Source organism: Lactuca sativa, chromosome 9 (genome assembly GCF_002870075.4).
Source record: "Lactuca sativa cultivar Salinas chromosome 9, Lsat_Salinas_v11, whole genome shotgun sequence".
Taxonomy (NCBI): domain Eukaryota; kingdom Viridiplantae; phylum Streptophyta; class Magnoliopsida; order Asterales; family Asteraceae; genus Lactuca; species Lactuca sativa.
Genome location: NC_056631.2, coordinates 205986235 through 206013407, shown reverse-complemented (window position 1 = coordinate 206013407; position 27173 = coordinate 205986235). Strand labels below are relative to the sequence as shown.

The 27173-nt window shown below is 38.4% G+C and overlaps 2 protein-coding genes and 4 non-coding genes across 6 annotated transcripts; 5 read left to right on the top strand and 1 right to left on the bottom strand.

Annotated features, from left to right (window-relative positions):
- The first annotated feature begins 1294 nt into the window (after positions 1 to 1294).
- Positions 1295 to 1365, top strand: TRNAG-GCC (transfer RNA glycine (anticodon GCC)). Its single transcript has one exon. It is a non-coding gene; the product is annotated as a tRNA-Gly (tRNA).
- Positions 1366 to 1373: 8 nt separating this feature from the next.
- LOC111910938 (small nucleolar RNA snoR114) lies at positions 1374 to 1462 on the top strand. The gene has a single exon (XR_002856684.1). It is a non-coding gene; the product is annotated as a small nucleolar RNA snoR114 (small nucleolar RNA).
- Positions 1463 to 2537: 1075 nt separating this feature from the next.
- Positions 2538 to 3440, top strand: LOC111910929 (protein ALP1-like). The gene has a single exon (XM_023906727.2). It carries the CDS (start codon positions 2538 to 2540, stop codon positions 3438 to 3440), a length of 903 nt encoding a protein of 300 aa, XP_023762495.2.
- Positions 3441 to 4469: 1029 nt separating this feature from the next.
- TRNAG-GCC (transfer RNA glycine (anticodon GCC)) lies at positions 4470 to 4540 on the top strand. Its single transcript has one exon. It is a non-coding gene; the product is annotated as a tRNA-Gly (tRNA).
- An 8-nt stretch (positions 4541 to 4548) lies between these two features.
- LOC111910941 (small nucleolar RNA snoR114) lies at positions 4549 to 4636 on the top strand. Its single transcript, XR_002856686.1, has one exon. It is a non-coding gene; the product is annotated as a small nucleolar RNA snoR114 (small nucleolar RNA).
- A 12002-nt stretch (positions 4637 to 16638) lies between these two features.
- Positions 16639 to 18791, bottom strand: LOC111910930 (endo-1,4-beta-xylanase 5). The gene is made up of 7 exons (XM_052767882.1): positions 18788 to 18791; positions 18697 to 18743; positions 18407 to 18629; positions 18158 to 18324; positions 17954 to 18052; positions 17089 to 17868; positions 16639 to 17007 (listed from the first exon to the last, which is right to left on the bottom strand). The coding sequence occupies exons 1-7, from the start codon at positions 18789 to 18791 to the stop codon at positions 16639 to 16641; spliced, it is 1689 nt and encodes a 562-aa protein (XP_052623842.1).
- Between the last annotated feature and the right edge of the window lie 8382 nt (positions 18792 to 27173).

Below are 27173 nucleotides of genomic sequence, written 5' to 3'. Positions count from 1 at the left end.
TATGGGGATACCAATTTGGGTAAGGTCGTTTCAGATAATGGTAATTTTCTACAAATATGGTTATTTTTGGTGATAGGTTTCATTCTTGACGATGTCAAACACAAAAGCATAAGACTAGAGGGAGTGGAGTGCGGTAAGGATGACATGACGCCTATGTGGCATAGGAAACACTGCCCCCTCTATGCGGTTTGGGGAGTGCGGTTTGGGAGTGTGGCCATTCTTGGGAGCGCTCATTTCTCTCTCTCTCTCTCTCTCTCTCTCTCTCTCTCTCTCTCTCTTCCTCCTTCTCTCTATCTCTCTCTTCTTTCTCTTTTCTCTCTCTCTATGGTATACCACTCTTTGAGTGTGGTAAGGGGGTGTGGTAAAATGAGGGAGTGTGGCATCACTCCCTCCAGCCTAAGTGGTCTGTTGATAGAATAGTATCCTGGCCCTAGGTTCCATTCCTGTTAGGTGAAACTCTTGGAGGAATTTTAGGTCTACTCCTTCAAAATTGAATAACACCATGTTTCGATCTTTCGTTTGTAATATATCCTCAAAGCCTCTACCAAATACCAAAACACAATACAAAGATAAACATACACTCGAAAAAAACTAAAAGGGTAAAAGAAGTTTACGTGGAAGAAACTCTAACAACTTCAAAAAGTCCCATGTATTATGCTTTTATATACTAAGCATTATGCGTTTTGAAATTTTATATCTATTCTTTGATCAAGAGCAACTAACATTGCATAGCTTACATTATGCACGTATCGTGATTATATATAATGAATGGATTTGTTTTTTTTTACTTTTTGGTAAATAAGCTGCCGTAAAAAAAGTATATCAGTTTTATACAAATATTAAACAATTTTGCTAGATGTTTTTTGAGATAAGTCAAGTTGTAGTATTATTCTATGAACGAAATATGTGTTGATTATCTATATTTCAAATTTGTATTGAAAGAATTAGATAAGGTGCGATGTCAAGGAAGATTAAAATGAAAACATAAACTCATGTTTTGCATTAAGAAGAAAGAAAACAAGAAAGTGACTTTATTGATTTTGCTTGTATTTAAAAAGAAAAAAGTAGACTGAAAATTCATAAGGGTAGATTTTGGGAAATAGCAATACCTTGATGTGTGCAAATACCATAATGTATAACTTGTTGATGTGTGTATGTTCACCATGTTAATATAGGCGGATTAAATTCACGTGGATTTGTGTTGTTTATACTTGCATTTTGAAATGAAAAATAGTTGTAAATCCTTTTCAAACTTTAAACTACTTGTATATCAGATGATAGATTTGGGACAAAGGCACCAGTGGTCTAGTGGTAGAATAGTACCCTGCCACGGTACAGACCCGGGTTCGATTCCCGGCTGGTGCATCTTTATTGAGCGATGATGTGTCATGCCTTCTTGATGGAGGGGTTCATCACTATTATCTGATGCTAAAAGACGACTTTAATAGGCCTTACTGAGCTCTTTTTTTGTTCTTCCATTTCTGGGTCCTTCATGTGTTTCATTCACCTATAAAAAATATGTAAAAAAATTATCAGTAGAATTTTGTAACTATGAAGAAATCTCTAAATAAAATTAACTACTGTTTGAATTTATTTACATCTTAAACCTTCTGCAGCCAAAGATCATCAAGTGTTGTGAAACATTTGATATTAATATCAAAATCATGTGTGTATATGTGGGGGAAAAATTAAAAGGAAATAACAAAATTCATTAACGAAGTCCTAGTTTTTAGTTACAATATAAAACACAATTAACTTATTAATTAGATGTATATATATTCTCTTTTCGCAAACCTCACATTCTCGACAAGGCTACACGCATGTGTGGGCCATCCCTTAGACTAGAGGGTATGGTGCGGTTTGGGACCGCATCTTGGTGCCACCTCAGCAGGGAACACCGCCCCCAGGGTGCGGTTTCTTGCCATTGAGACCGCAGTGCGGTCTTTGAAGACCGCGAAATTTGATTGGTGGGTCAAATTTTTGACCGTTGAACGCAATTTCGTCCTTTTTTTTTTTTTTTTTTTTTTTTTTCTTCCTATATATATACATATATCAAACTTAATTTTTTTCACAACACAATCTTCTCTCTCTCAATTTTTTTTTTTTATTTTTATTTTTTTTTTAAATCACAACTCTCCAAAAAATGTCATCTTCTTCATCTTCTGATACCGCTATTGCGTGTGTTCAAATGGCGGAACAAACATACAACGTTGTATGTAACAACGCAACTGCAAGTTTTCAACAGAGAACACGAAGATACATTTACAGAAATCGTGAAGAAGCCAACCAACGTTTGGTGCAAGACTATTTTGCAGAGAACGTCACTTACCAAGGGTATTATTTTCGTAGGCGCTTCAGAATGCTCAAAGGTTTATTCGAACGTATAGTTGAAGATGTAACGAGGGAGTGCAATTTTTTTCCAACAACGCTACGATGCTAGAAGTACACCCGGTTTCACTCCGTTACAAAAATGCACGACCGCACTTCGTCAGTTAGCATATGACATTCCGCCTGATGCGTTAGACGAAAGTTTTAGGATGTCTGCTAGGACAACACGAGACAGTCTCCATTTTTTCTGCAAAACTGTCATTCAGTTTTATGGTCCAAAATATTTACGTAAGCCTACACGTAATGACATCTTGCAATTGCAAGCTCATCATGCTAGTGTGCATGGGTTTCCTGGAATGCTAGGAAGCTTAGATTGTCTCCATTGGACATGGGAAAATTGCCCTACAGCATATCATGGGCAATTTACACGAGGTGATCATGGTCACCCAACGGTGGTACTTGAAGCAGTTGCATCACAAGATATGTGGATTTGGCATGCTTTTTTTGGTTCTCCTGGTTCGATTAACGACATCAACGTTCTTAACCGTTCACCAATATTTAACAACATATACGATGGATCCGCACCAGATTCTTCTTTTCAAGTGCATGGAACGCCATATAAGTATGGTTATTATCTGGTCGATGGAATCTATCCTGAGTATGCTGTGTTTGTTAAGTCGTTTTCAGCTCCACATGGTTTTAGACGAAAGAAATTCAAGAGAGCTCAAGAAAGAGCTAGGAAGGATGTTGAGTGTGCTTTTGGAGCTCTGAAGAAACGGTGGTTCATACTGAAAAAACCAGCAGCTTATTTGGGCGAGGAAAAACTTCAAGAAATCATGTATACGTGTATTATATTGCATAACATGATTATTGAAGACGAAGGAAGAGCGATATGTGCGTTTGACGAGGAAGAAATAATACCAGAGACACAGCCAATAGAAATTGGTGGCGAAGAGTATATAAACAGAAGAGCAGAGATACGTTGCACTGAAACATTTCATAATCTTCGCAATGACTTGGTGGAACACATTTACGGGGTTCAAAACATTAACCTTAATTTGGATCCACCGGATGACCCCGAAGACGAGTTCTCGGAGAACGACTTTATGTAGTTTCCTTTAGTTATTTTATTTATGTTTTTTAAGTTTATAGGGTTATTTAAATGTCATGTGTGTGGTTTTTTTTTTTAGTAATGCAATGTACTGTTTTTTTTTATTTTCAAGTAATGAAGAATTATATTTTTTTTTATTAAAATAGAAGGTATATTAAATTAAATTAGTTAAAAAATAAAGAAGTTTTATTAAATTAAAATACTTTAAAAAAAACAAAAAAATAAAAGAAATGAAAAGTGTGGCACCACACCCTTGGTGTGGCAAGAAACCACACTTAAGTGGTAAAATGTGACGTGACGCTTACGTGGCGAGGGAGGGAGTGCGGTTTCGGTGGCACCACTCCCTCCAACCTTATCCTTCACTAAACCTTTGAATGCTTAAGGCAAATTAAAAAGAAATAACAAACTTCATTAACTTGCATTTAACTTTAACTTGTTAAATTCTCAACACGTGAAGGTTGGTAATTGAGTTAATGAAAAATATAATGCTGCTGACTTTAATTTGTGGCCATTGGGTAAGGTGAAAAAACCTAGTCAGGAATTTGATACACAGAGATTAATTGTAAAAAGTGTTCCATTTAATTTTCTGCAATATATAATTAAAAAGTTGATGACATTTCGTGTACTCGAGACATAATAGTTTCTTACTGGTATATGTCATCACTCCATTCAAATAGTTGATGGTATTAATTTGATGCTTGGTTGAATTGCAAAATGGAGCCTTGAAATGAATTCATGTTTTGTGTTACAAAAAACATTTAATTTATTGCTTTTCTTGAATTGAAAAGAGAAAAGTAGATTGATGATTTATAAGGGCAAACAGTGGAAAATAGCAATAAACTTTCAAGTGCAAATCTCATAATGTATCCTTAATTTGTTGATGTTTTCATTTCTACCATGTTACTGTTGCTTGATTCATGAATTATAAAGAATTGAACCATGATTGTGTAATCATGCTGCTTTTGCTTCCATTTTGAAAAGAAAAAAAGTATTGTTTTTTAATGGTTATTGCGGAAAAATTAAAACAAGAGCACCAGTGGTCTAGTGGTAGAATAGTACCCTGCCACGGTACAGACCCGGGTTCGATTCCCGGCTGGTGCATGTTTATTGAGCAATGATGTTTTCACGCCTTTCTGTTGGTGGGGTCCATCAATGTATTCTGAACTTTAAGTGATGACAAAAGGCCTTTCTGAGCTCTTTTTTTTTTGGTTGTCACAATTTTCCGTGCAAACATGAACTTATTATACTCATTTTATACGAAAGATAGCCCTTAATAAATTATCTTGTGGCCAACTTCCTGAAATCCCATTGACTGTTGGAATATGCATTAGGTTTTCTCTCCTCCTATATATGCCTTATGATATACTTCGACAGTGAGGCGCAACCTTTAAAATTTATTTCATTATGTATAATACATGTTTAGCAAAGTCGTTACCAAGCCACTTTTGACAAAAGTACATGTATTTATGGTTACATAATTCAAACAAGCAAGCATGAGGTATCTATACAAACACTTGATATTTCTTTAGACATAATGTATCATTTATTTATCTATGCAACCTTGAGGAAAAATTAAAAACAGACCGTTAATGTAGTTTATATAGGGTTTGGTTCCTTTTAAAAGAAAGAAAACGTCAAAGTGGATTTTTTTGTTTTTTCTTGCATTTCAAAGAGCAATTGGAAAAACTAGTCTTTTTTTAAAATGTAATGAACACAAAAGCACTAATGGTGTAGTGGTAGAATAGAGTTTCCTGCCATGGTATAAACCGGGGTTCAATTCCCGGTTCGTGCATTACTGGAGCTATGATGATTCATGCCTTCTTGGTGGAGGGGTCCACCAGTGTGTCCGATATCAAGCTGAAGACATTCTAGGCCTTACTGAGCTCTTTTTTTCTTATTTATTCATGGAATAGTATAAAGCAAAAATTATCAATCATCATTTCACCTCATTCAGCATATTTTGTACATATTTACAATTGAAAATGGAAATCCATTTCGGTGAGGTATCTTGTAACATGCTTCTGACACAGGTTGCTATACGATGATAAACTTGTTACACTTCTTAAATACCAAAAAAATCAGTTAACCATGCAAATTCTGTAACTATCAGACCATTTTTAACTAACTAAATAAAATAGCCATCAAAATCAACAAACCCGAATGATAGTGTAGGTGAAGTATTATTCTATTAACGCTTGTATTGGTGGCTTAAGAGAATTGGATCGTCTACACGATGATCAAGAAATGAAGAAGGAATGCATCACGTACATTGGAACTTAGAAATTGAAAATCGAAAAAGGTAGGGAGCTAACAAAAGGGATTCCGATATGAGGAATTTGATTTTATGAGTTTTGTTTGTTTTACATCACAATTTTGAATAGATCTGTCAAGTTTAATAATAGTTTCTATATTATCTTATTATCTAGATTAATCTGAATGTGTGATTTTGTTTTACATCAAGTTTTTGTTTTTCATTTTGCTTATGTAATCTATCTAAGTGTCTTCAATCTCCAATATGTTCATTAATAAATTGTAAATTTGTAATTTGGATCAATTTGGGTAATGAAATTTTATTGTTCTAAAAATAGAATCTGTCTTTATTCGAAATTATGAAATATGAGAATGTTAATAGATTTTATCTTTAATCTGAATGGAACCTGATTCATAATAGGTTATGATTTTTTTTTTGGTGTGTGTGTGAGAACTTGTTATTTGGTTTTATGTTTATTTAGAATTGGTTTTATTTTTGACTTCTCACAAAAATGAAGATATACTACTAATTGTAAAATGGTTTTTTATTGGATAACTTAGGCAAATGGGTCAACAATATAACATGTATAACTCTATCCCTAGTCATAAGACGTTTTTTGTTTTATTACCACTTATTAGTTACTTTTTATACTATTATTACTGATTTTACATATTAAGATATTAAAAAAAAAACATTTTCACAAAATAACGAAGTATTGTGAAATTTTCGTCTTTGAGGGGCCTTAACTTTTCTCTTGCGCATTCGAAGTCCCTAATTTCATTTATTTTAGGCGAAACGTATATTGAAAATATGTCGATTAGGTAAAAGAAGATATCATAATACTACCCCTAAATCGGAGATCGAAGCATCATAATAAACCACAAAATCATCAACACCCTGTGGCAGGGTCAGAAGCGGTGCCTCACACAATCGCTGTCTCAGAGTCTCAAAAGCCGCCTGCTGCTTAGGCCCACATCGAAATATGACCGATTTCTTGGTCAGTCGGGTCAAATAAACAACTATCTTGGAGAAATCCTAGATGAATCTCTGATAGTAACCAGCCAAACCAAGAAAGCTCCAAATCTCAGATGGAGACCTCAGAACCTCCTACTGCATCATGACCTCGATCTTGGCCGGATCGACCATAATACCTTTCTGGTTGACAATGTGCCCCAGAAACTGCACCTCACGCAACCAGAACTCGTACTTGGAGAACTTTGCGAAAAGTCTCTCCCTCCTTATTGTCTCCAGCACCTCCCTTAGGTGCTCATCGTGCTACTCCTGAATCTTGGAATAAACCAAGATATCATCAATAAATACTATCACAGACCGATCCAACATCGGTCTGCACACGTGGTTCATGAGATCTATGAACACGGCTGGAGAATTGGTGAGCCAAAAAGGCACCACCACGAACTCATAATAATCATATTGAGTCTAAAAAGTTGTCTTATGCATATCCTTATCCTTGACCCGCATCTGATGATAACCCGATGACAAATCAATCTTGGAGAACCAAGTGCACCCTGAAGCTAGTCAAAGGGATCTTAAGTCCTCGGGAGTGGATAGCGGTTCGTCACCGTTACCTTATTAAGCTCATGACAGTCGATACACATATGGTGAAACCCGTCCTTCTTCTTACAAACAAAATCGGGTCTCCCCAAGGCAAACTGCTCGGCATAATAAATCCCTTGTCTAACAGCTTCTGTAGTTGTGTAGACAACTCCAGCATCTTAGGAGGAGCCAACCAATATGGTGCTTTGGCTACTGGAGCCGCACCTGGAACCAAATCAATCCTGAACTCAACCTGTCTCTCTGGAGGCACCCCATTCTCGGTAATCCTGCTCAATCGACACATTGTCCACGGTCGCCTTACCCTTATCCCGAGTATCCATAACATAGGCAACATAACCGGAGCAACCCTGCTGAAGATAGCGCCAGGCCCTCGCTGCAAAACACAAAACCAGCCAATGCTGCGGTCTCTCCTAATAAATCACCAACTCTCCCCCACTTGGGGTTCGAACCCGAACTAAATGTTGCTTACAGTCGATCACTACCTCATTAGGGATCAGCCAATCCACGCCTACAATGATCTTGTTCCCATGTAATGGAATGGGAACGAAATCCACCAAATACTGCTTACTGAACAACTGAAGAGTACACCTCGGATGAACCCTCACAACCTAAAAAATCCTATCGTCAACAATCTCAACATCAAGAGGGCAATCCAGCTCCCCCAGAGCTCCAACGAATCTCTTGCTCAACGCAAGCGATACAAACAATCGGGTAGCCCCCAAATCAAACAATACCAAAGCAGGAATACAGTTCACCAGGAACGATCCTAAAATAAAACATATAAACATAAGCTGTAAATTCAATATAAATAAAGAGACAAAGAGAAGATACATACACATAACCGCATCGGGAACTGCATACGCCTCCTTTGCCGTCAGTTGGAAAGCCCGGATCTTCGCCATATGTGCGTCTGCCCAACCTTGGTGTCCGTCAGTAACCAGAAGAGTTGCAGGAGTAGGTGCTAATATTGGTCCTAATGCAGCTAAACTCGGACAATGGGTCTTCTTGTGGCCCCTCTGATTGCAATGAAAGCAAATCAGATCAGATACCGGGGTGGTGGTGGTGATAGCAGTATAATCCCTGCTAATATGACCAATCTGGCCGCACTTGAAGCATCTAGAACCACTCACCCTGCATGACCCCTCGTGCATATTGCCACAACGGCTACGACCCTGATGGTCTCTCGATCTAGAATCAGATATCCTGGGCCTCTTGCCCGAACCCTCAACACTTGACACATAATCAGGCTTCCTCTTCTTCTCCATCTCCAAGTTAATCTACCTCTCCCTAGATCGAGCAATCATATCCTCCAGCGTCTTACAACTAGATCGACTCACAAACTGCCGAATGTCACTCCTTAACATCTCATGATACCGGGCCTTCTTCGTCTCCTCGTCCACCACATAATGTGGAACCAGAAGCGCCCTGAACACAGCGGTGATCTCAGCCACCGTCTCTGTAACACCCCGTTTATTTATTAGATAAATAAATAAATTAATGAGCGAATATTAGCCCTAAAATAAATAATTATATATAAAAGGATGGTCTCGAAGAGCTAATTGACATAGTTTAGAAGTGAGGATTTAAAAGTGTATGTTCTGGACTCAATTATAATTATTTATGAAGACAAGGGGATCCCTGGTAATTATTTGGATTTAATTTAAAAGGAAATGAGGTGGAAGGGCTGATTATGTCATAATAAAGATATTGGGGGCTGTATAGTAAATTCTGTACCTAAGGTGTAAAGGATTATGATGCTGAGGGTTTAAATGGTAATTATCGGATTAAATTTGAAGAAGAATTCCAAAGCCAGGGTTGAAAGAGTAAATATTGGATTACATTTGAATAAAAAGGGGCATGGAGGGACTATTATTGCCATTATGGCAAACTCTTGAGTGGAGTCAGGTATAAAGGTTTAAGCAAACCCTAACCCTAAGGAGCATGTGCAACCGTCACCCCCTTTCCCCCTTATGCCTTCCACCACCGACCACCCTTGCTCCTCCGACCACCATTGCTCCTCCGACCACTTAACCACCATCATCGAGAGATCTCCAGTCGCCGCGTCTGCCTTCCTCATCGCCACCACTGAAGCCAAGTTGCCAGATCCAACCTCTACGTCGGAAGTAAGCACGGCCATCAGGAGGCTGCTGTGGATCGTCGCTGCTACTGTTCGGTTCGCCGCCGCTGTAGCACTGCTGCTCCGCTGTTGCCTCTTTCCGTCGAAGGCAAGTGACCGTCGATATCCAGCCGGGGGTGGTGCGTATTCGGAGATGGATGTGCAACTTTTGGTGTTATGGGCGTGTTTCTTGGCTGGGAATCAACAGAACCGCCGCCACCACCGTGAGGTGGTGGCTGTTAGTGCAAGAGTTGTTTCTGCCGTCTCCTCGTGTTACCACTGCTACCATACGCCACCAGGTGGGTGGTTGGCTTTCCTTTTCGAGTGAAGAAGCAAAGATGTGCGTTTTAGTTGGTGTGTGTGTGTATAACTGTAGCTCTCAGAAATGGCATCACCACCACCATAGGGTGGTGGCTGCCACCATGCGTCACCGCCGGCCACCACAATGTGGCTATGTGTGTGCATGTGTGTTATTATTAGTGTGTGTGTATTATCGAGTTGTACATTGTAATGGTGCCAAAATAATAATAGAAATCTGAAACCACCACCTCTTGCCGCCACCGGCCGTCGTGTCAGGTGGCGGTGTGCTTGCCTTGTTGAGTTTGAATCGCTTGGGGTGCTTGAAACCTTAATGGGCCCAATGAAGCCCAATTGGAACTAAAAGCCCAAACATGAGACTGATGGGCCTAGTGAAAACCCTAATGGGTCTAATAGACCCTAATTGACCTAAGGAAAACCCTAACGGGCTTAAGGACTTGGTTTTGGGCCTATTGGGCTAAGATGAGATTGGAAACCCTAGTTAGGGTTTAGAAAACCCTAATATTGGATTTTTGGGTTTGCGACTTATCGGGACCGCATCAGAATTATTTAATGAATTTAAATATTAATTAATAATCACTGCAAATTAATCTAAGCAATATTGGACTTAATGGATTAAGTCATTAATGGGTTAAGTAGGAAACTTAACCCCAATCAACATTTTATGTGAAACCCTAATTTCACTTGGGCCTTTTTATTGGGCTTTGATAATTGGGATAATAATGGGCCATCCAAGAGCAACCAAATGGGCTAAAATAATTTAATGGCCTTAGGGTAAGGCCCATGTAAGGGGTTTGGGCCCAATTTGGGCCTTAATGATTATATGATATTGGGCCGTTAGAATGTCAAATGTTGGACTCGAATAAATGGTTGGCCCTTGAGTGAGACCATGTGGAGGGTTGGGCCCAATTTGGAAAATTGGGCCATATGTTGGGCTTTGACTCATAGTTGACTTTTGGGCCTTTGGATTGGGCCTTGGGCTTGAATAAAGCTACGTTAGGGGTTGTAACGCCCGTAGATCAGGGCTAGTCAATTTAGAGACGATAAGTGTCAAAAATGAGTTTTTGGTAGAAGATTATTTAGAATGAATAATCTTAACTAAGTTGTAGTGGTCGTGACAAGGATTTCGGATATATAAAGAATGCCGAAATCCAAGTTATAACGAAGAAGTTATGACATGTTAAAGTTTAGCGATAGAACCAACACGACGCTATGTGACGTAAAAAGTGAATTTATGATAAAATACTTTTTAGACTTAGCGATCTATACGAATGTTGTAGAGTTCGTTAAACCGAGAGAGTGCATAAAAAGAACGTCCAAATCTGACTTCGTATGAGGAAGTTATGATTTTTCTAAGTTTCAACTTAGCAATATGCAGCCCGAAACTTGAATTTTAGATCGAGTGATTTTTAGCCGAAACAATCTTAACGGGAATCGAAGATCTCATTAATAGTAGTGCAACGGTAAAAAGACAGAAGGAAACAGACGTCAGATGAAGAAGTTATGAATTTATAACAGAGTTTTCCTGTTCCGGCCTACTAAAAATAATATAATAAAAATAAAGTCAAAATTAGACGACGGAGTCTAAACAAAAGCTGTAGAGCATAGTCTCACATACGCGTGGATATAATGAACGTTGAAAACGGAGCTCATATGAGGAAGATATGAATTTCTGAAGTTTTTAAATAATTAAAATTTATAAATAAAATATAAATTCGAATAATACCCGAATTCGTGACGCGCCGATCCTATCCACCCGGTATGCCCAACGTACCAGAAGTACGCCCAGCGTACACATGAAAGAGGTGTTACGCCCCGCGTAACCATTGATTACGCCCAACGTAACCCGTGGTTCAACCCCTATAAATACGATGCGACCCCCAGCCGGATTGTTTGCTAATTTTCTATTCTTCCACCCTTTTCTTTCTTCTATTTGGCAATTTTCCCCCCGAAGCCCCGATATCAATCCCGACACCCGAAGCAAGTCCCAAATCCCCGAAGATCCGAGGAAATATAGTTTTCGAGCCGAAACTCTGCCCACGTGAAGCCTGGTTTTGGAGAAAACATCCCGGTTTCAGCGAATAATATTATTTTAAGAGACGAGGTGCTGTCAGATCATCGTCTTATCAGGTGAGTGTATAGTCCATTTCAAAAACACGATTTTAATACAAGTATTGTTTGAATGTATTAAGTATATGTTTTGGGTGAGTGTGTAGTCACTCTCTTCTAACACATAAATATGAAGTATTTGCTATGAAATACATGCTATGTGTTTATATATTGTTGTTTATTTAAGATGAATGCGGAATGGATGTTTTATATAGTTTTAAATGAGTTAAACTGTATATCTATTTTATATCTACAAATATGTTGGGTAGAACATGGGTAGATGTGATAGTTGGTGGGTGATAAATGATGAGTTGGATAATGAGATCATGAGGTTAGTTTTAGATCCGGGAGTATGGATCAGGTAAAGAGATAAACTTGTTATTAGTCCGGGAGTATGGATTAAGACTAAGTTAATTGTCCCTAGTCCTGGAGTATGGATTGGGCACAATTATTGATCCGGGAGTATGGATCAGATCAGGAGATTAGTTTTAGATCCGGGAGTATGGATCAGGTGAAGAGATTAGTTTTAAATTCGAGAGTATGGATCAGGTGAAGAGATTAGTTTTAGATCCGTGAGTAGGGATCAGGTAAAGAGGAAGGTTTTAGACACGAGAGTTTAGATCGTGTCGTTGTGAGGATCGATGGGGTGGGAAATGATGTAACATCCCAAAATTCGAGACAAAAAATTTCTTTTAATAAAACATTACTTTAAGCGAATTCATCATTCCAAAACGTAAACAGAGTTTCAATTCCCAAAATACATGTTCGTTATCAGAGTAAACATTCCCAGGCTGTCTAATCTATGGTGTGTGCCATGCGATCACCCCGAGCTCCTCCCTCCGCTACCGGAAGCACCTGAAACCAAAACTGAAAACCGTAAGCACGAAGGTTAGTGAGTTCCCCACCCTACCACATACCATGCACAACCACATACTGCACATACTGGGCCACGCCCGCTAACGTGGGCCTCGCCCCTACCTCGGGCCTCGCCCGCTACAACGGCCCCGCCGCTCCAGGCCCCGCCTGGCTTCGAGCCCCGCTCGGATACAGATCTGTTTCAATTAGGCCTCGCCTGTCACAGGGCCTCGCCCACTAACAAATAATAACACATAAACATATCACAACACATAAGCTAAACACATACAACTGATGATGTACTAAGGCCTCGCCTATCCTGGGCCTCGCCCCTGCCCTGCTACTGATAAGTCATGGAACCCCGTCTATGCTCCTACTGATTGTGAGATACGGGCCCAGCCCACACTCACTCTTTTCCTAACTCGGGCCTCGCCCCTGATCTGCTGCTAATGAGATGTGGAACTCCATCCACACTCTGCTATTGGTGAGTTACGGGACCTCGCCCACACTCACCTCCCTACCAGGCACATACAAGCATCACACAGACAACAAGTATAAACTACCACATAAACCATTCCTTGGGCACCCGCCCGCTACCACTGGACCTCGTCCTGAATATCATACTAGCATACTGTGCCTAGGGCTAACCCCCGGGTCTTTTACTCATAATTACATGGGCCGACATTGTGGCCTTAGACCCATTCACACAAAGGGAAACTCACCTGCACTAGCTGAACTTGCTGACGATCCCACTAGCCACTGCCCGACACTCTCTGAACTCCTGCCCCACTCGCTCCCCGAGCTACCAATATTAATGCAACACTGAGTCCGACTGACCCCCGAAAGACAACCAAGTCAACTCCGGTCATAGTCAAAGTCCTGGTCAAAGTCAACCTTCCAGGTCAACCCTACTCGCCGAGTTCATATGTTCAGAGTCCTTCCATTCGCGACTCGACTTGCCGAGTCAGTCCATGACTCGCCGAGTCTACCGATTTCCGAGTCCTGACCTGTCCAACTCATTGAGTCTCCATTCGACTCACTGATTCGAGTCTCAACTTGAAGGGTTTGGGGTTTCGCGACCTGACTCGCCGAGTCCAAGAACAGACTCGCCGAGTCCAAGACAATCTTCAACAGCCTCACCGAGTTGTTCTTCCAACTCGCCGAGTTCCTGCCCAACTTCATCTGACTCGACGAGCTATTCATCCCACTTGTTGAGTTCCTCCAAATCTTCATGCAACTCGCCGAGTCCACTCAAAGGACTCGCCGAGTCCATTCAGATCTCCATACATGCAGAGGACTTTTGAGTTATGCATGGACTCCAAACTGTAGATCTACCCTTCCCAAGCCTATTCCTCACGTAAAGTTGCAAACTTTACGTGTAGAGAAGGAGATCTAGGCAAAATACACCATAAACTAGGGTTTAAGGCAAAGAGGCTCCATAATCAACTCAAGGGCAGATACTTTATGCTTCTCAAGACCATAATATGCTTAGATCCGAAGTAGCAACTTCAGATCTGACTTCTAACTCAAAAGGGGTAGCTAATCATGGCTAAAAAGCCCCCAAAACTCACAACCAAAATAGATCTAAAGGAGGGAAACGACTTAATACCTTCAATAACTCAGAAAGTTTCCCCAATCTTCAGATCCAAGGCCAATCCTTGAAGCTTCAATGATTCCCCGTTCTTCTTCTTCCTTCAAATCACTCAAAAATGGCTTGGAAGCTTGAATGGGCAATAATGGAGCTTAGAGTTCGATGTTCTGGGTGAAAGAGGCAGTAAAGGAACCCTAGGGGAGAGAATGAGACGTTTAAATAGGCTCCAAGTCCCGAATTTAGGGTTTTCCTCGCACAGACCAGACTCGCCGAGTCTCCTTGGCCGACTCGCTGAGTCGGTCACTTACTCCTCGACCTGGATCCTGCTCGGACTCGCCGAGTTCCTCCTTGGACTCGCTGAGTCGCCCTTAAAATTAGGGTTTTCTTTCCTTTCTTGGCCTTCCAAACTTTGGGTGTTACATAAGAGTTGCTTTTATATGGTGAAATTATATAAGTTTGTGAGTTGTAATATATATATATATATATATATATATATATATATATATATATATATATATATATATATATATATATATATATATATATATGATACTCCCTCCGTCCCAAAGTGATAGTCCACTTTTGACTTTTTAAGTCTTTTTTCTTTAACTTTAACCTTAAATATTTTTATTTGTGTTATATATTACTTGATAAAACTTATAACAATGAGAAAACATTTAAAATAAAATGCATTCATATATTTTGCAGCAAATATTATGTATCAAAAACAAAAATATTTAAGGTCAAAGTTGAAGAAAAAAGACTTCAAAACTCAAAAGTGGACTATCAATTTGGGACGGAGGTAGTATAACATTGTGGGATGAAAACCCTATATGCTCATCAGACTTCCAAGCCTGACCCACTCAGTTTTCTTTGTATTACAGGTTATGGCACGAGAGCATAAGTTGGCTGACATAACGGGAGATTTTAGATTATAGGCCACTAGTTATGAATAACTGTTGTAAGGTCTATTTTGTTCTGTTTATGCTTTTGGTTTGTATTGAACATGACATCCTGAGATTTTGTTATATAATGAAAATACATTTCTTTACAGAAATGTTTTGATAAATTCTTATCATATTTTGTTTTGGGAACAAATTCCGCAACTGTTTTCTGTAAAAGATTACTCTGATTTTAAAAAACAAAGCATAAACAAATCGGTCTTTTCTGGCCGTGAAATTGGGGATGTCACAGGGATAAATTATTATATACCCTCCTTAACCGTGAGAAAGATCACATGAGTTTGCTCAAGGATACTGTGGGTAATCTCAGACGACATGAATCAAGCTGCCCAGCTCCAGAATTTGAGCCTGAACCCTCATCAGCACCAGAACTACCCTCATCAGCACCAGAACTACCAACATATCTACCTCTCAATGTCACCATACTAAAAATAGACCATATAAACCATTAGAATACACATCCAAATATATATATATATATATATATATATATATATATATATATATATATATATATATATATATATATATATATATATCGTGGGAAACACAAACGCTACAAGTTCCCTGGTTTCATTGTTGCCCTCCTTGCATCGAGTATATATCCTCTGTTTTTAGTAGTACTGGCCCATACAAGCTTCCACATCTATCTGTACTTTCCTTAAGGATTGCTTTGACTCCAGCAAGTCACTCTATAACCAAATAATTATCCTTCTTAGATAAGGCTCCCAACACTAGATCTCATCCTAGGTCTTCCTAAGGAAAACTCCGCACCACTCTCCATCATCAGCTATAAAAGGAACTCCTGCTAACTTCCTATAACTAGTTCACAAATACAATTACATATTACTAAAACCAGATAACTAGTTTTACCGGTTCCCGGTTCCTACCGGTTATTGACGTGTCTTCAATGTTGGAACCGGTCATCGATAAATAGCAACAAACGGTTCCGTTTTTACCGGTTCTAAAAATCCATAAGAATATCGTCCCGATCCCGGCCTGACCGGTTCCATCGGGTTTTAGTTCCGGTACCGGTTTCGGCCGGTTCCTCGGTCTATATGCTCATCCCTAGTTATATCCATCAGTAATTATCTACGAAAATTTTCCTTAGAAGATTTTCGTAGATAAATCAATGTTTTTCTAGTAGTGACAAGTGATATTAAGGGTTGAATAGAAACATTTTTTCAGTTTCAAGTTAAATTGAGCTCTTTGGAAATAAAACACAAATTTATCATACTCGATTAATTAATAAGAGTAGTATATTTCGTATACTTGGAGTAGCTAGACAAAAATCGGAAACTGAAACCCATTTCACTGATCAGGTATGGTTTTCGAAACATGCTTCCAACACCAATTGCTATACAAAGATGATCTTATTATACTCCTTTAATACCAAGAAAATACGTTAATTAAACTTTTTTGTTAACCCATAATGTTGATATTCAAGACATCCTGGGAAGATCCCATCGCTTCAACCTTAAACCCCCAAGACATACGTGAGGATTGGGTATCTTTTTCAGATAGGTACGCATCCGCAAATCGAACTTCATAATCACCATGAATCAGCGAAGTCTCAATGACACCTTCACCATCCGTGGTGGCCATGACAACCGCACCAAAGAATTCCCCAATAATCTTGTCCACCACATCACCTGTGGGCAAGTTCCTGAAATTATTATCCGTTAAACACATTCTAAAACATCCATTCGGACTCCATGCAGACCACATAACTATCCCATTCACTGCTGGATGTGCATGAGCTTCTCTCAGAACTTGTTCCAAAAACGCTGCCTGTAATTTACATGATTTTTAAGAAAAATTAGTGTTTGAAGTCCAGAAAGAGTAGGTTTAAAGTTAAACACTTATAAATACCTGATCATAACCGGGTTGGGTATCTAGTTCAGTGATCCAAATAGGAAGTCTTGCGCTTGCCATTTTATCAATGGCGGATCTCATGTATGGTATGTTCACTTGGGTGAAATGACCTTCTAACCCGATGGATAACGGCCCTTTATAACCTCCAGCTCGAATCTGTCTAATTTTCCTTAGGTAAGCATCTGGTGATGCTGAACCCTCACCAGGTTGTTCAATCGTATTATATTCGTTCAAGAACAAAGCTGCGGATCTATCAAGAGCTCTAGCTGTTGTGTAGAACTTTGAAGAAGCAGTCACTCCTAACTTACTTTCAAAAAAATTGAAATGCATGTTTTCATTAACAACGTCCCATGCAATCACTTGACCCGAGTACCTTCGCATGATCGATTTTATCCTCTTGGTGGCTGCTGCCGCTAGTTGCCATGGTGCAAGATTTGGAACCCAATATGGTTGATCATTCGGGTTGTTCCAGAACACGTTATGACCTCTCACTGAAATCCCATTTGATTTTGCGAAATAAAGTAATGCATCGGATTTGGAGTAATCCTCTTGGTTTTGGATACGTTCGTTTGAGTACCATTTCATTTCGTTTTCGAATGTTGTGTACTTGAATCTTGAAGTGAACCAGTTTTTATAATCTTGGTTGTTTAGAATGTTGCTGTTGATGGCGCATCCGAATGGGAACCTTGCAAACTTTTGCGCAATGGTTAGTGTTCGATTCGCTAGTGGTTTTCCTTCGCTATCAACTACCTGAATTTTCACCTTACTCTTTCTCACCTACCATTGGAAACGCTTACATACATTAAATCGAACACATATATATAATATAGTGATTAAGAAAGATGATTCACTCAGTTTTCACCTTCTCAATGCTCTCATCCTGGTGAGATCTCCATTCCGCTTTTGTAAAGGGTTGTAAAGATACGCTATCCACCCATATATCAATGAATGCATTTTCACTCTGTGAAAACAACAAACGTAGGGAAAAAAGGCATTCGCAAGATATAGAAATTGTGAGTTTAATTCTAGTTCACTGATTCTAGTAGTGATCAAAGGATTATTTTACCTGAAAATATAGTTGGGCTGAGCCAGATTCGTTAACAGTGAGGCCACCTTTAAGCATCGACCAACACCCAGACTTAGCTATGGTAGAACCAGCATTATAGAAGCCTGATGGTGTTTTAAATGTAGCAACCACAATAGCATCATCTTCATGGCTTACTTGCACCCAAGCTGTATATTTCGAATTCCATTAAATGCAAAAACTTGACAGAAACTATATAACATTTTCTCTAGATTTGATCAACAAGTGTACCAGAAAATGTGTAGAGTTTTTCCTTGTCCATGAAAAACTTTTGGGATACACTATCGACTGATCTGTTCCTTTGATAAGCAACAATGAATTCATTTCCAGTTTTTGATCTTCGTACTTCTAGTTTTGGATTGCCAAAAGAAACCCATCCTCTTAACCCATCTTTGAGCTCAGGGTTCGTGACTATTCCCCCATCGTATTGAGGCTTCTTTGGGTTCTCTAAACACTATAAAACATTCAAGAATTTGGTTTTTATGGTTCCTTGTAAAAAAAAATTGTTTAAAGTTAATTACCTCGGTGGTAAAACTATAATCATATGGTGTTGCATGTGCTACGATTCCTGCGCACAAAATTCAATTAAGAACACACATAAACAAGGATAACCCATACCGATTTAAGTAGTACAATCATATATTATATTAGTAATAATGATCATTAATTACTTCAAATTAGTAGGTTTGGATTTTATTTCTAAGCTTTTACTAATTTGAGAGAACACTTTTAATTCGGCAATAAGAAAATATTTGAAGTAAAACATACCAAATCTGAAATAGCATCTCCATGAAATAGTTTGAAAAGTTTGAGTGCTACTTAAATATATAGGATTGGCTATGTAGAAATTTACAAATCAAAAAATGAAAAAGAATGTTATATTAGTTAAATTAACATTTAATAGGGATAAAAAGTGAATAAAATTGACTTGGAACTCTACTTAAAATTAATAAAAGAAAAAAACATTTTACAACATATCTACGCCTAGCTACAACAGAAAAATATAAATTCGTTATCTAAAACCAAGAAAAAAAAGCTAAAACATGAAAAGCAATATGTTATATTAGCTAGTTTAATTAACTTATAATAGGGATAAATAAATAAACTTGACTTGATTTTACTTAAAATTAACATAAAATACTATTTTACAATTATCTATTCCTACGTACACAGAAAAATATAAGTTCGTTACCTGAAATCAATAAAAAGCAAAACAAATGGAACCGTGTTTGAATCATCATTGTATCAAGTCCCGATATTTTTTTTACAATACCCGGCCTGAAACAAGTTAACAAAATGATAAACATATACCAAAACAAAAGACACATGAAAAGGTTAAAGAAGTTCTCCTACGTGTTAAGTTAAATACCAATCGGAAGGAATTATATGATTTAACTTCAAAGAATTCTTATGTCTTTATATAATGTGGGCAGTGTTCAAGAATTGAAACATGTGTTGTTTGATCAAGAGTAATTACGAATATTGCATTGCTTAAAATGCCCGAATCATGATTACACAGAATCACAGATGGAATAGATTTATTTTATTAACAAAATTGGAAAATAAGCTACCATACAATAAAACGTAAGATAATTATATATACTATAAATTAAAAATTAAAGAGAAAGTTACAACTTTGGTCCCTATGCTTCATTTAAAATTGCAAGTTCAGTCCAAATTTGAAATCATCCCATTGTAGCCCACAAGTTTGCAATTCGTTGTGGATATGGTCCTTGTACTTTACTAGTGACATCTTCAATTTTATGGCCTAAAAAACACATTTTCTTTATGCTTATTTCATTTTATCAGTGCAGAATTTGTCCCATAATATTATTCATGTAACATAATTTCAATTTAAAAACATTTCTAAAAAAATGTTTTTCAATAATATTTAAAAATTTGAGATGTCATAACCAATACAAAAAACATAAACATATACTATTCATTATAGGCCTTACAATAGTTTATTCTACTACTGGATTAAAAACTCTTTAAATATCTTTGCAAATTCAACATATCATTTTCCGTGAAACTTCGTACCGCTATCTGTTATACAAAAAACTAAGTGGGTCAGACTTGAGAGCCTGATAAGTACATAAGGTTTTCCCCCACAATACTATAATCTTTTAAATATATATTTCATAGCAATCAAATAACCCAATTATTCATTCCCGTTATCCTCACTTCCAGATCTTAATATGATGACCTCGAGGGACCTATCAAAAAAGATCTTTGTAGGCAATGAGTAGACAATATTGCTTCGGAGATTCCGTTAGCAATATGTATCAATAAGGCAACCATATGGGGGATGGAGTACAAAGAATGAATGTATAGTTCATTAACACCTATATGTAATGAACTTGCCAGTGTTCCACATGACTCATTAGAATAGTTAGTGGTCGTCATAGATACTCCCCTAGATGACTTGGCACACGATGTACAAAAAATTTATATCCTACTCCTAGTTTTAACCAACTAATTAACTAACTATTACGTCTAAGGCAGTGGACCTAATCGCAAATAGTATAACACGAATAATCGGATATCGAACACAAGGAACGGATTTAGTGTACTAAAGTAACTACTAAAAGACTAATCTAAAAGTAAACAATAATTAAAAACGGGTTTTATCTGATTTTTCAAGTTCAAGAAAACTTAAGCACTCAACTAAAATATGTTTTACTCAATATATTAAAAACACTTTCGTTTAGTTTCGAATCCATCTCTTTCCGATGGTTAGTTACTATTTATGGATTAATAAAGTTGGTTACCAATTATTATGTAATTAGCAATCTTGGTCCAATATACTAACATTTTCACAAACTCATGTACTACTTAGTATTGTCATACACAAGCAACTACTACAAAAACTGCCTTTTACGACACACAATGTGTGTCATAAAACGCTCAGACGACACGCAAATACGTGTCAAGGAAGGCCATGTCATAACGAAAGACAACACACTTTTACATGTCGTCTATTTACGACATGCATTTACAACATGCAATGCGTATCAAGGACGACCCTATCATAAAGGAAGACAACATGCATTTGCGTGTCATAACCTCACGTCGTGCGTTTAGGACACGCATTGCGTATCATTAAAACCCCTATCATAAATGAAGATGACACACATTTTCGTGCCATAAACTTCAACAACCATTTAAGATATGCATATACTGATGAGTTTTGAGCATTCTAACACTAGTATGGTGTACATGCAACCCTAGAAACCTTGGATCTATGTGCTCTCTAATATTCATGCAAATTTGATTTTTCCAAGGTTTACATCCTCACTAGCATGGCATGGGATACTTGTAATATAAAATCTGGTAGAATGACATACCTTTCTTGTAGAGCGGATTCCTTAAGACTTTGTGAGCTTAGCACCCCAAATGTGATGCTTCAAAATGTTTCACACAACACCACAACTCTAGGAATAACTTGAGAGAAGATCGCTTGAGCACAAAAATCGGCTAGCCCTCACATTATTGTCTTAGATCCGATTTTGCTAGCTATGGGGCTCTTTATATAGTGTGCCACATGTAGGGTTACACCATGTAAACCCTAATGTGGATGGCTTTTCATTTCACCCATGATCCATGGTTTTTAACCTCCATGGAGCATCCATGGAGCACCCAATGGGTCCTAGCCCAATCTAGTGAATCATGAACCATAAGCCCACTATATAAGAATGAATGATTTACAAATCAATCCCTTTATATTTAGTTAGTCTCCTTTTGACCACAAAATTAATTCCAAAATAAATTTTGATCAATACTAATTAAATAATATTATTAATATATTAGAACTTATAATATATTAACAAACCATAAGTGTCCTTTTCTCATTTTGTCTATCCAACTGTTGTAATGCCATGCAACCCAAATGGACCATGCCAAATCGGGTCAAGTACATACTAAATATAGTTATGGACTTATGCACCTTATCCAACAGTCTCCCACTTGTATAAGTCTAATAACTATAGCTACATATATGACTTCAGGAACCGACCAACAATCGTAGCTCTTTTAAAGTCTCGCGGAACTAAGATGATGATGCGCCATTTAAGATAAGTGATCATATAATCCTCTGTTCTAGATATCAGCAAGACAAATACATGGAATAATGTCGTACTTATTGTCCAATAGTCTGTTTCCCGATTTTCGATTTGTTTGACATAGAACTAAACTGAAAAAATTAATTTGATTATGACTGGGCCCGACACATAGGTCAAAAAAAAATCATCGAGGGGCCCAAATATCGCTTTTAATCCTCCAAGGATTAAAAGGACTAGATAAACTTCGACTCATATGCTTGTACTAACTACTTGTTGAATGATACACAAAAGCATGTTTTATAACATCGAGTTACCGATGTGTTTTCGTACAATCAATGCACAACTAACTCATAATCAACAACTCATATCTCTAGGTTTGAAGACTTATATGATATTACCTTCTCATGATCACTCGAGATAAATTCCATGAAGTGATACAAGTGAGCGTGGGTTGAATCCAATACTCATAACTTATGAGCACTCGTGAATGATGTAGAAACTTTTGCTATCTCTAACATCTTAGACATCTACAAACCCAATTCATGACAATCTTGATTCATATCTACCTCCAACATATTACTGACTGTCGAGAGTTTGAATAAAGTAATTGTTCTGGAAGTCAAAACATGCAAAATTGAAACAATAGTAAATAATTGACACAAGATAGCAACACCTTACATATAAATAAACAACAACTTTTATTCAATCATCAATGTCAATTTACATTTTACAAGTTTTAGAAATAACTATCTAATCTGTAAAGCTAATATCATCCTTCAGCCTGATGCGCCTTACATGCTTCAAATGCTTAACCCTACACATTTCCTTCGTGAGAGGATCTGCTGGGTTCTTATCCGATGATACCCTCTTCACCACGAGAAGTCCTTCTTCTATCAGATGTCTAATGAAGTGGTATTTTCTGTCGATGTGCCTGGTTCTGCCGTGATCCTTTGGTTCCTTAGCTAAGGCAACTGCACCCTCATTGTAAATCTCCATAGGCTCCTTAATAGCTGGTATAACTCCAAGGTCTCCAATGAAGTTCTTTAGCCATATAGCCTCCTTTGCCTCCTCTCTTGCTGCTATGTACTCTGATTCGCAAGTAGAATCATCCATTTTTTCCTGCTTGGAACTTTTCCAAGTAATTGCTCCTCCTTTTAGGGTAAAGACCCAGCTCGACTGAGAGCAGAAATTATCCCTATCAATCTGGAAACAATCATCACTATACCCCCACCACTCTCAATTCATCACTCCCACCAAGGGTAAGGACCCAATGCCTAGTCCTTCGTAGGTGCTTGAGAATATTCTTCACCGCAGTCCAGTGAGCCTTTCCCGGGTTCCCTTGATATCTGCTGACCATGCTCAAAGCAAAGGCCACATCAGGGCGAGTGCAAGACATAACATACATGATTGAGCCTACAACGGAACCATACGGTACTCGACTCATCTCAGCTATCTCAACCTCTGTACTCGGGCTCTGAGTCTTACTCAGTTTGGTGTTACACTGGATTGGTAAGTCACCTTTCTTGGAATCCTGCATGCTGAACCTCTTCAGCACCTTATCCAAGTAGGTACTTTGACTAAGTCCAATTAGTCTCTTACTCCTGTCTCTCAAAATCCTTATCCCTAAAATATAGGCAGCTTCTCCAAGGTCCTTCATATCAAAACACTTCCCAAGCCAGGATTTAACCTCCTGCAAGTTTGGGATGTCATTTCCTATGAGTAGTATGTCATCCACATATAATACCAAAAACGCTAACTATACTCCCACTAGCCTTAACATATACATATGACTCATCTTCGCTCCTCGAAAAACCAAACTCTTTGACTTTCTCATCGAAAAAAGATTCCATCTGCGAGATTCTTGTTTCAATCCATAAATGGATTTCTCAAGCTTACACACTCTATTAGGGTGCTTTGCATCGACAAAACCCTCCGGCTGACTCATGTAAACATCCTCAGCCAACTTTCCATTAAGGAAAGCGGTTTTGACATCTATTTGCCGTATTTCATAATCATGAAATGCAGCTATGGCTAGCAAAACCCTAATAGACTTAATCTTCGCTACTGGTGAGAAGGTTTCATCATAATCAAGTCCCGGAGTTTGAGTAAAGCCATTCGCAACCAATCGCGCTTTATAAGTGTGTACATTCCCATCCATGTCGGTCTTCTTCTTGAAGATCCATTTACACTCGGTCGTCTTACGACCTGGTACATTGTCAACCAAGTTCCAAACTTGATTGTCATACATGGACTGAATCTCGCTGTCCATGGCCTCTCTCCTTTTGGAGGACACAGGGCCTTCCATGGCTTCCTTAAAGCTGTTAGGCTCATCCTAATTTACCAGTGTACTATTACTGATAAATGCATCACCTTCCTCAGTAATATGAAAACCATAGTAATGATCAGGTGGATTCGTAACTCTTGTGGAACGCCTCAGAGGTACAGACTCATCAATGGGAGTTTCCTCCTCTAGTTGATTGCTAGGGTTTGAGGTTCCTTCACCGCTTGAGTCTTGAAGTTCTTCAAGGTAAATTTGGCTTCCACAATTTCTTTAGCTTATAAACTCTCTCTCTCTCTCTCTCTCTCTCTCTCGAAAGACCCCTATTCTTCCTACAAAGACCATATTCTCATTGGGTCTATAAAAGAGGTAACCAAAAGAATTCTGTGGGTAGTCGATGAAAATACATCGCTCACTTCGAGGTTTGAGCTCATCGTGGGTCTCACACATCAAAAAAGCCTCGCAACCCCAAATCTTGATGTGGTCTAAATTGGGAACTTTCCCAGTCTACATCTCGTGAGGTGTTTTGGCAACCTTCTTGGTAAGGACTAGATTTAGGATATGGGATGCAGTCTCTAAGGCATACCCCCAGAATGAGATTGGTAATGAAGCTCGACTCATCATGGAATGAACCATGTCTAACAAGGTTTGATTGCGCCTCTCAACCACACCATTTAGCTGTGGTGTCCTAGGAGGTGTCAACTGTGAAACAATTCCACATTCCTTAAGATAGTCAAGGAACTCTGTACTTAGATACTCTCCTCCTCAATCGGATCGGAGCATCTTAATGTTCCTGCCCAGCTGGTTCTCTACTTCCTGTTTAAACTATTTGAACTTTTCAAAGGTTTCTGACTTATGCTTGATTAAGTAGACATAACCATATCTACTGTAATCATCAATAAAAATCATATAGAAGCGATTAGCATACCTAATGGCGGTTCTGAAGGGTCCACACACATCTACATGTATGAGGTCCATCAAACCTTCACCCCTAGCACAAGAACTAGTGAAGGGTGATTTTGTTATTTTTCCAAGTAAACAAGACTCGCAACTATCATCTGACCTTCAGTCAAATTACTCCAAGACTCCAGCCTTCTGAAGTTGGCATATGTGCTTCTTGTTAACATGTACAGGACGACAATTCCATAAGGATTATTTATCCAAACTAGTGGAAGAATCGATAGGTAATACATTATTTCCTAAGTTGTCTACAACCGACACAATTTCATATACACCATCACAAGGTAATGCTTTAAAATAAAGAGCAATATTATAAAAGGCATTAATACCACCAACTTCATTATCAAATGAAAAAGTAAATCATTGTTTGTACAAACCATGAAAGGAAATAATATTTCTCGCCATTTCAGACAAGTAGCAACACTTATTCAAATCTAACACTAGCCCACTACTTAGCAATAAAGAATAAACTCCAATCTTGGTGACAGATGAAGTTTTCCTATTACCCATGATCAAGTTTATATTTCTATGCTCCACATCCTCACTTCTTCTTAAGCCATGCAAATCAGAAAATATATGAATACCACAACCTGTATCAGGAACCCAAGAAGTGGAATGTGATGAGTTATTAGACAATATAAACTTGGTACCCTTCGAAGGGGTCTTCCTCTTCCTCCCTCTACTTTGCCCGATTTCCAGAACAAGAGGCAATGTTAGGAGTAGGAGCACTAACAACCGATTTACCTTTGAGACTAGTTTCGGCGGTCTTCAAAAGTCCTTGAAGTTTGCTGAGTGTAACCTCCTCCTTGTTCATGTGATAGGTCATTCGGAACTGATCATAACAAGTAGGTAAGGAGTGCAATATGATATCAATAGTCAACTCCTCAGGTAGTTCACATTCAACTTCAACAGACAGTCCACAAACCTTTGCATATTCTGCATGTGGCACGTGATGGATTCACCATCCTTCATTCGGGTCATTATCATGGAAAAGATGATTTCATACCTCTCTTGACGAGCACTTTGATGGTAGCAGTCCATCAAGTCCATGTGCATCTGAAAAGGGTAAAAGTCCTCATAGGACTTCTGGAGTTCAGCTGTCATTGTGGCCACCATGATACATGCCACTTTGGTAGCATCTCTCTCATGTACCCTGAAGTCAGCGATCTCCTCTGGAGTAGCAGTTGACTCATCAATATCTTTCAGCTCCTTATCGAGGACATATTCCTTGTCCTCGTACTGCGTGACCGTCCTGATGTTCCTGATCCAATCATTAAAGTTTGAACCATCAAAGATGACTCTCCCACAAAGGTTCATGAGAAAGAAGGAGCCGGTAGGGTTTTAGCCAGAAGCAGCATTGTTGGAAGACATCTGAAAAGAAGAAAGACAAGTTTATATTAGATATAGAATCTGTAATAAGACACCCAAATGTAACATTAAGGCTAGGACCCAACACAATACTTTATAACTTGGAAGAGGGATGCCGTAATCCAAGCTATATAATATTTGAAGGTAGGTTAATAACGATTCACCAATTTCCACCGTGAAAAACGAAATGAATTATTAGGTTTTAATTGGATTGAAACTCCTAGATCCTTTTGAGATTCATTGATCTTTTCAATGGCATGTTTAAATCTCGATTGTGCCCTCTCAAGTTTGTGACTGGGATGCCAAGGATCACAAACAAGGTGTGAATAAC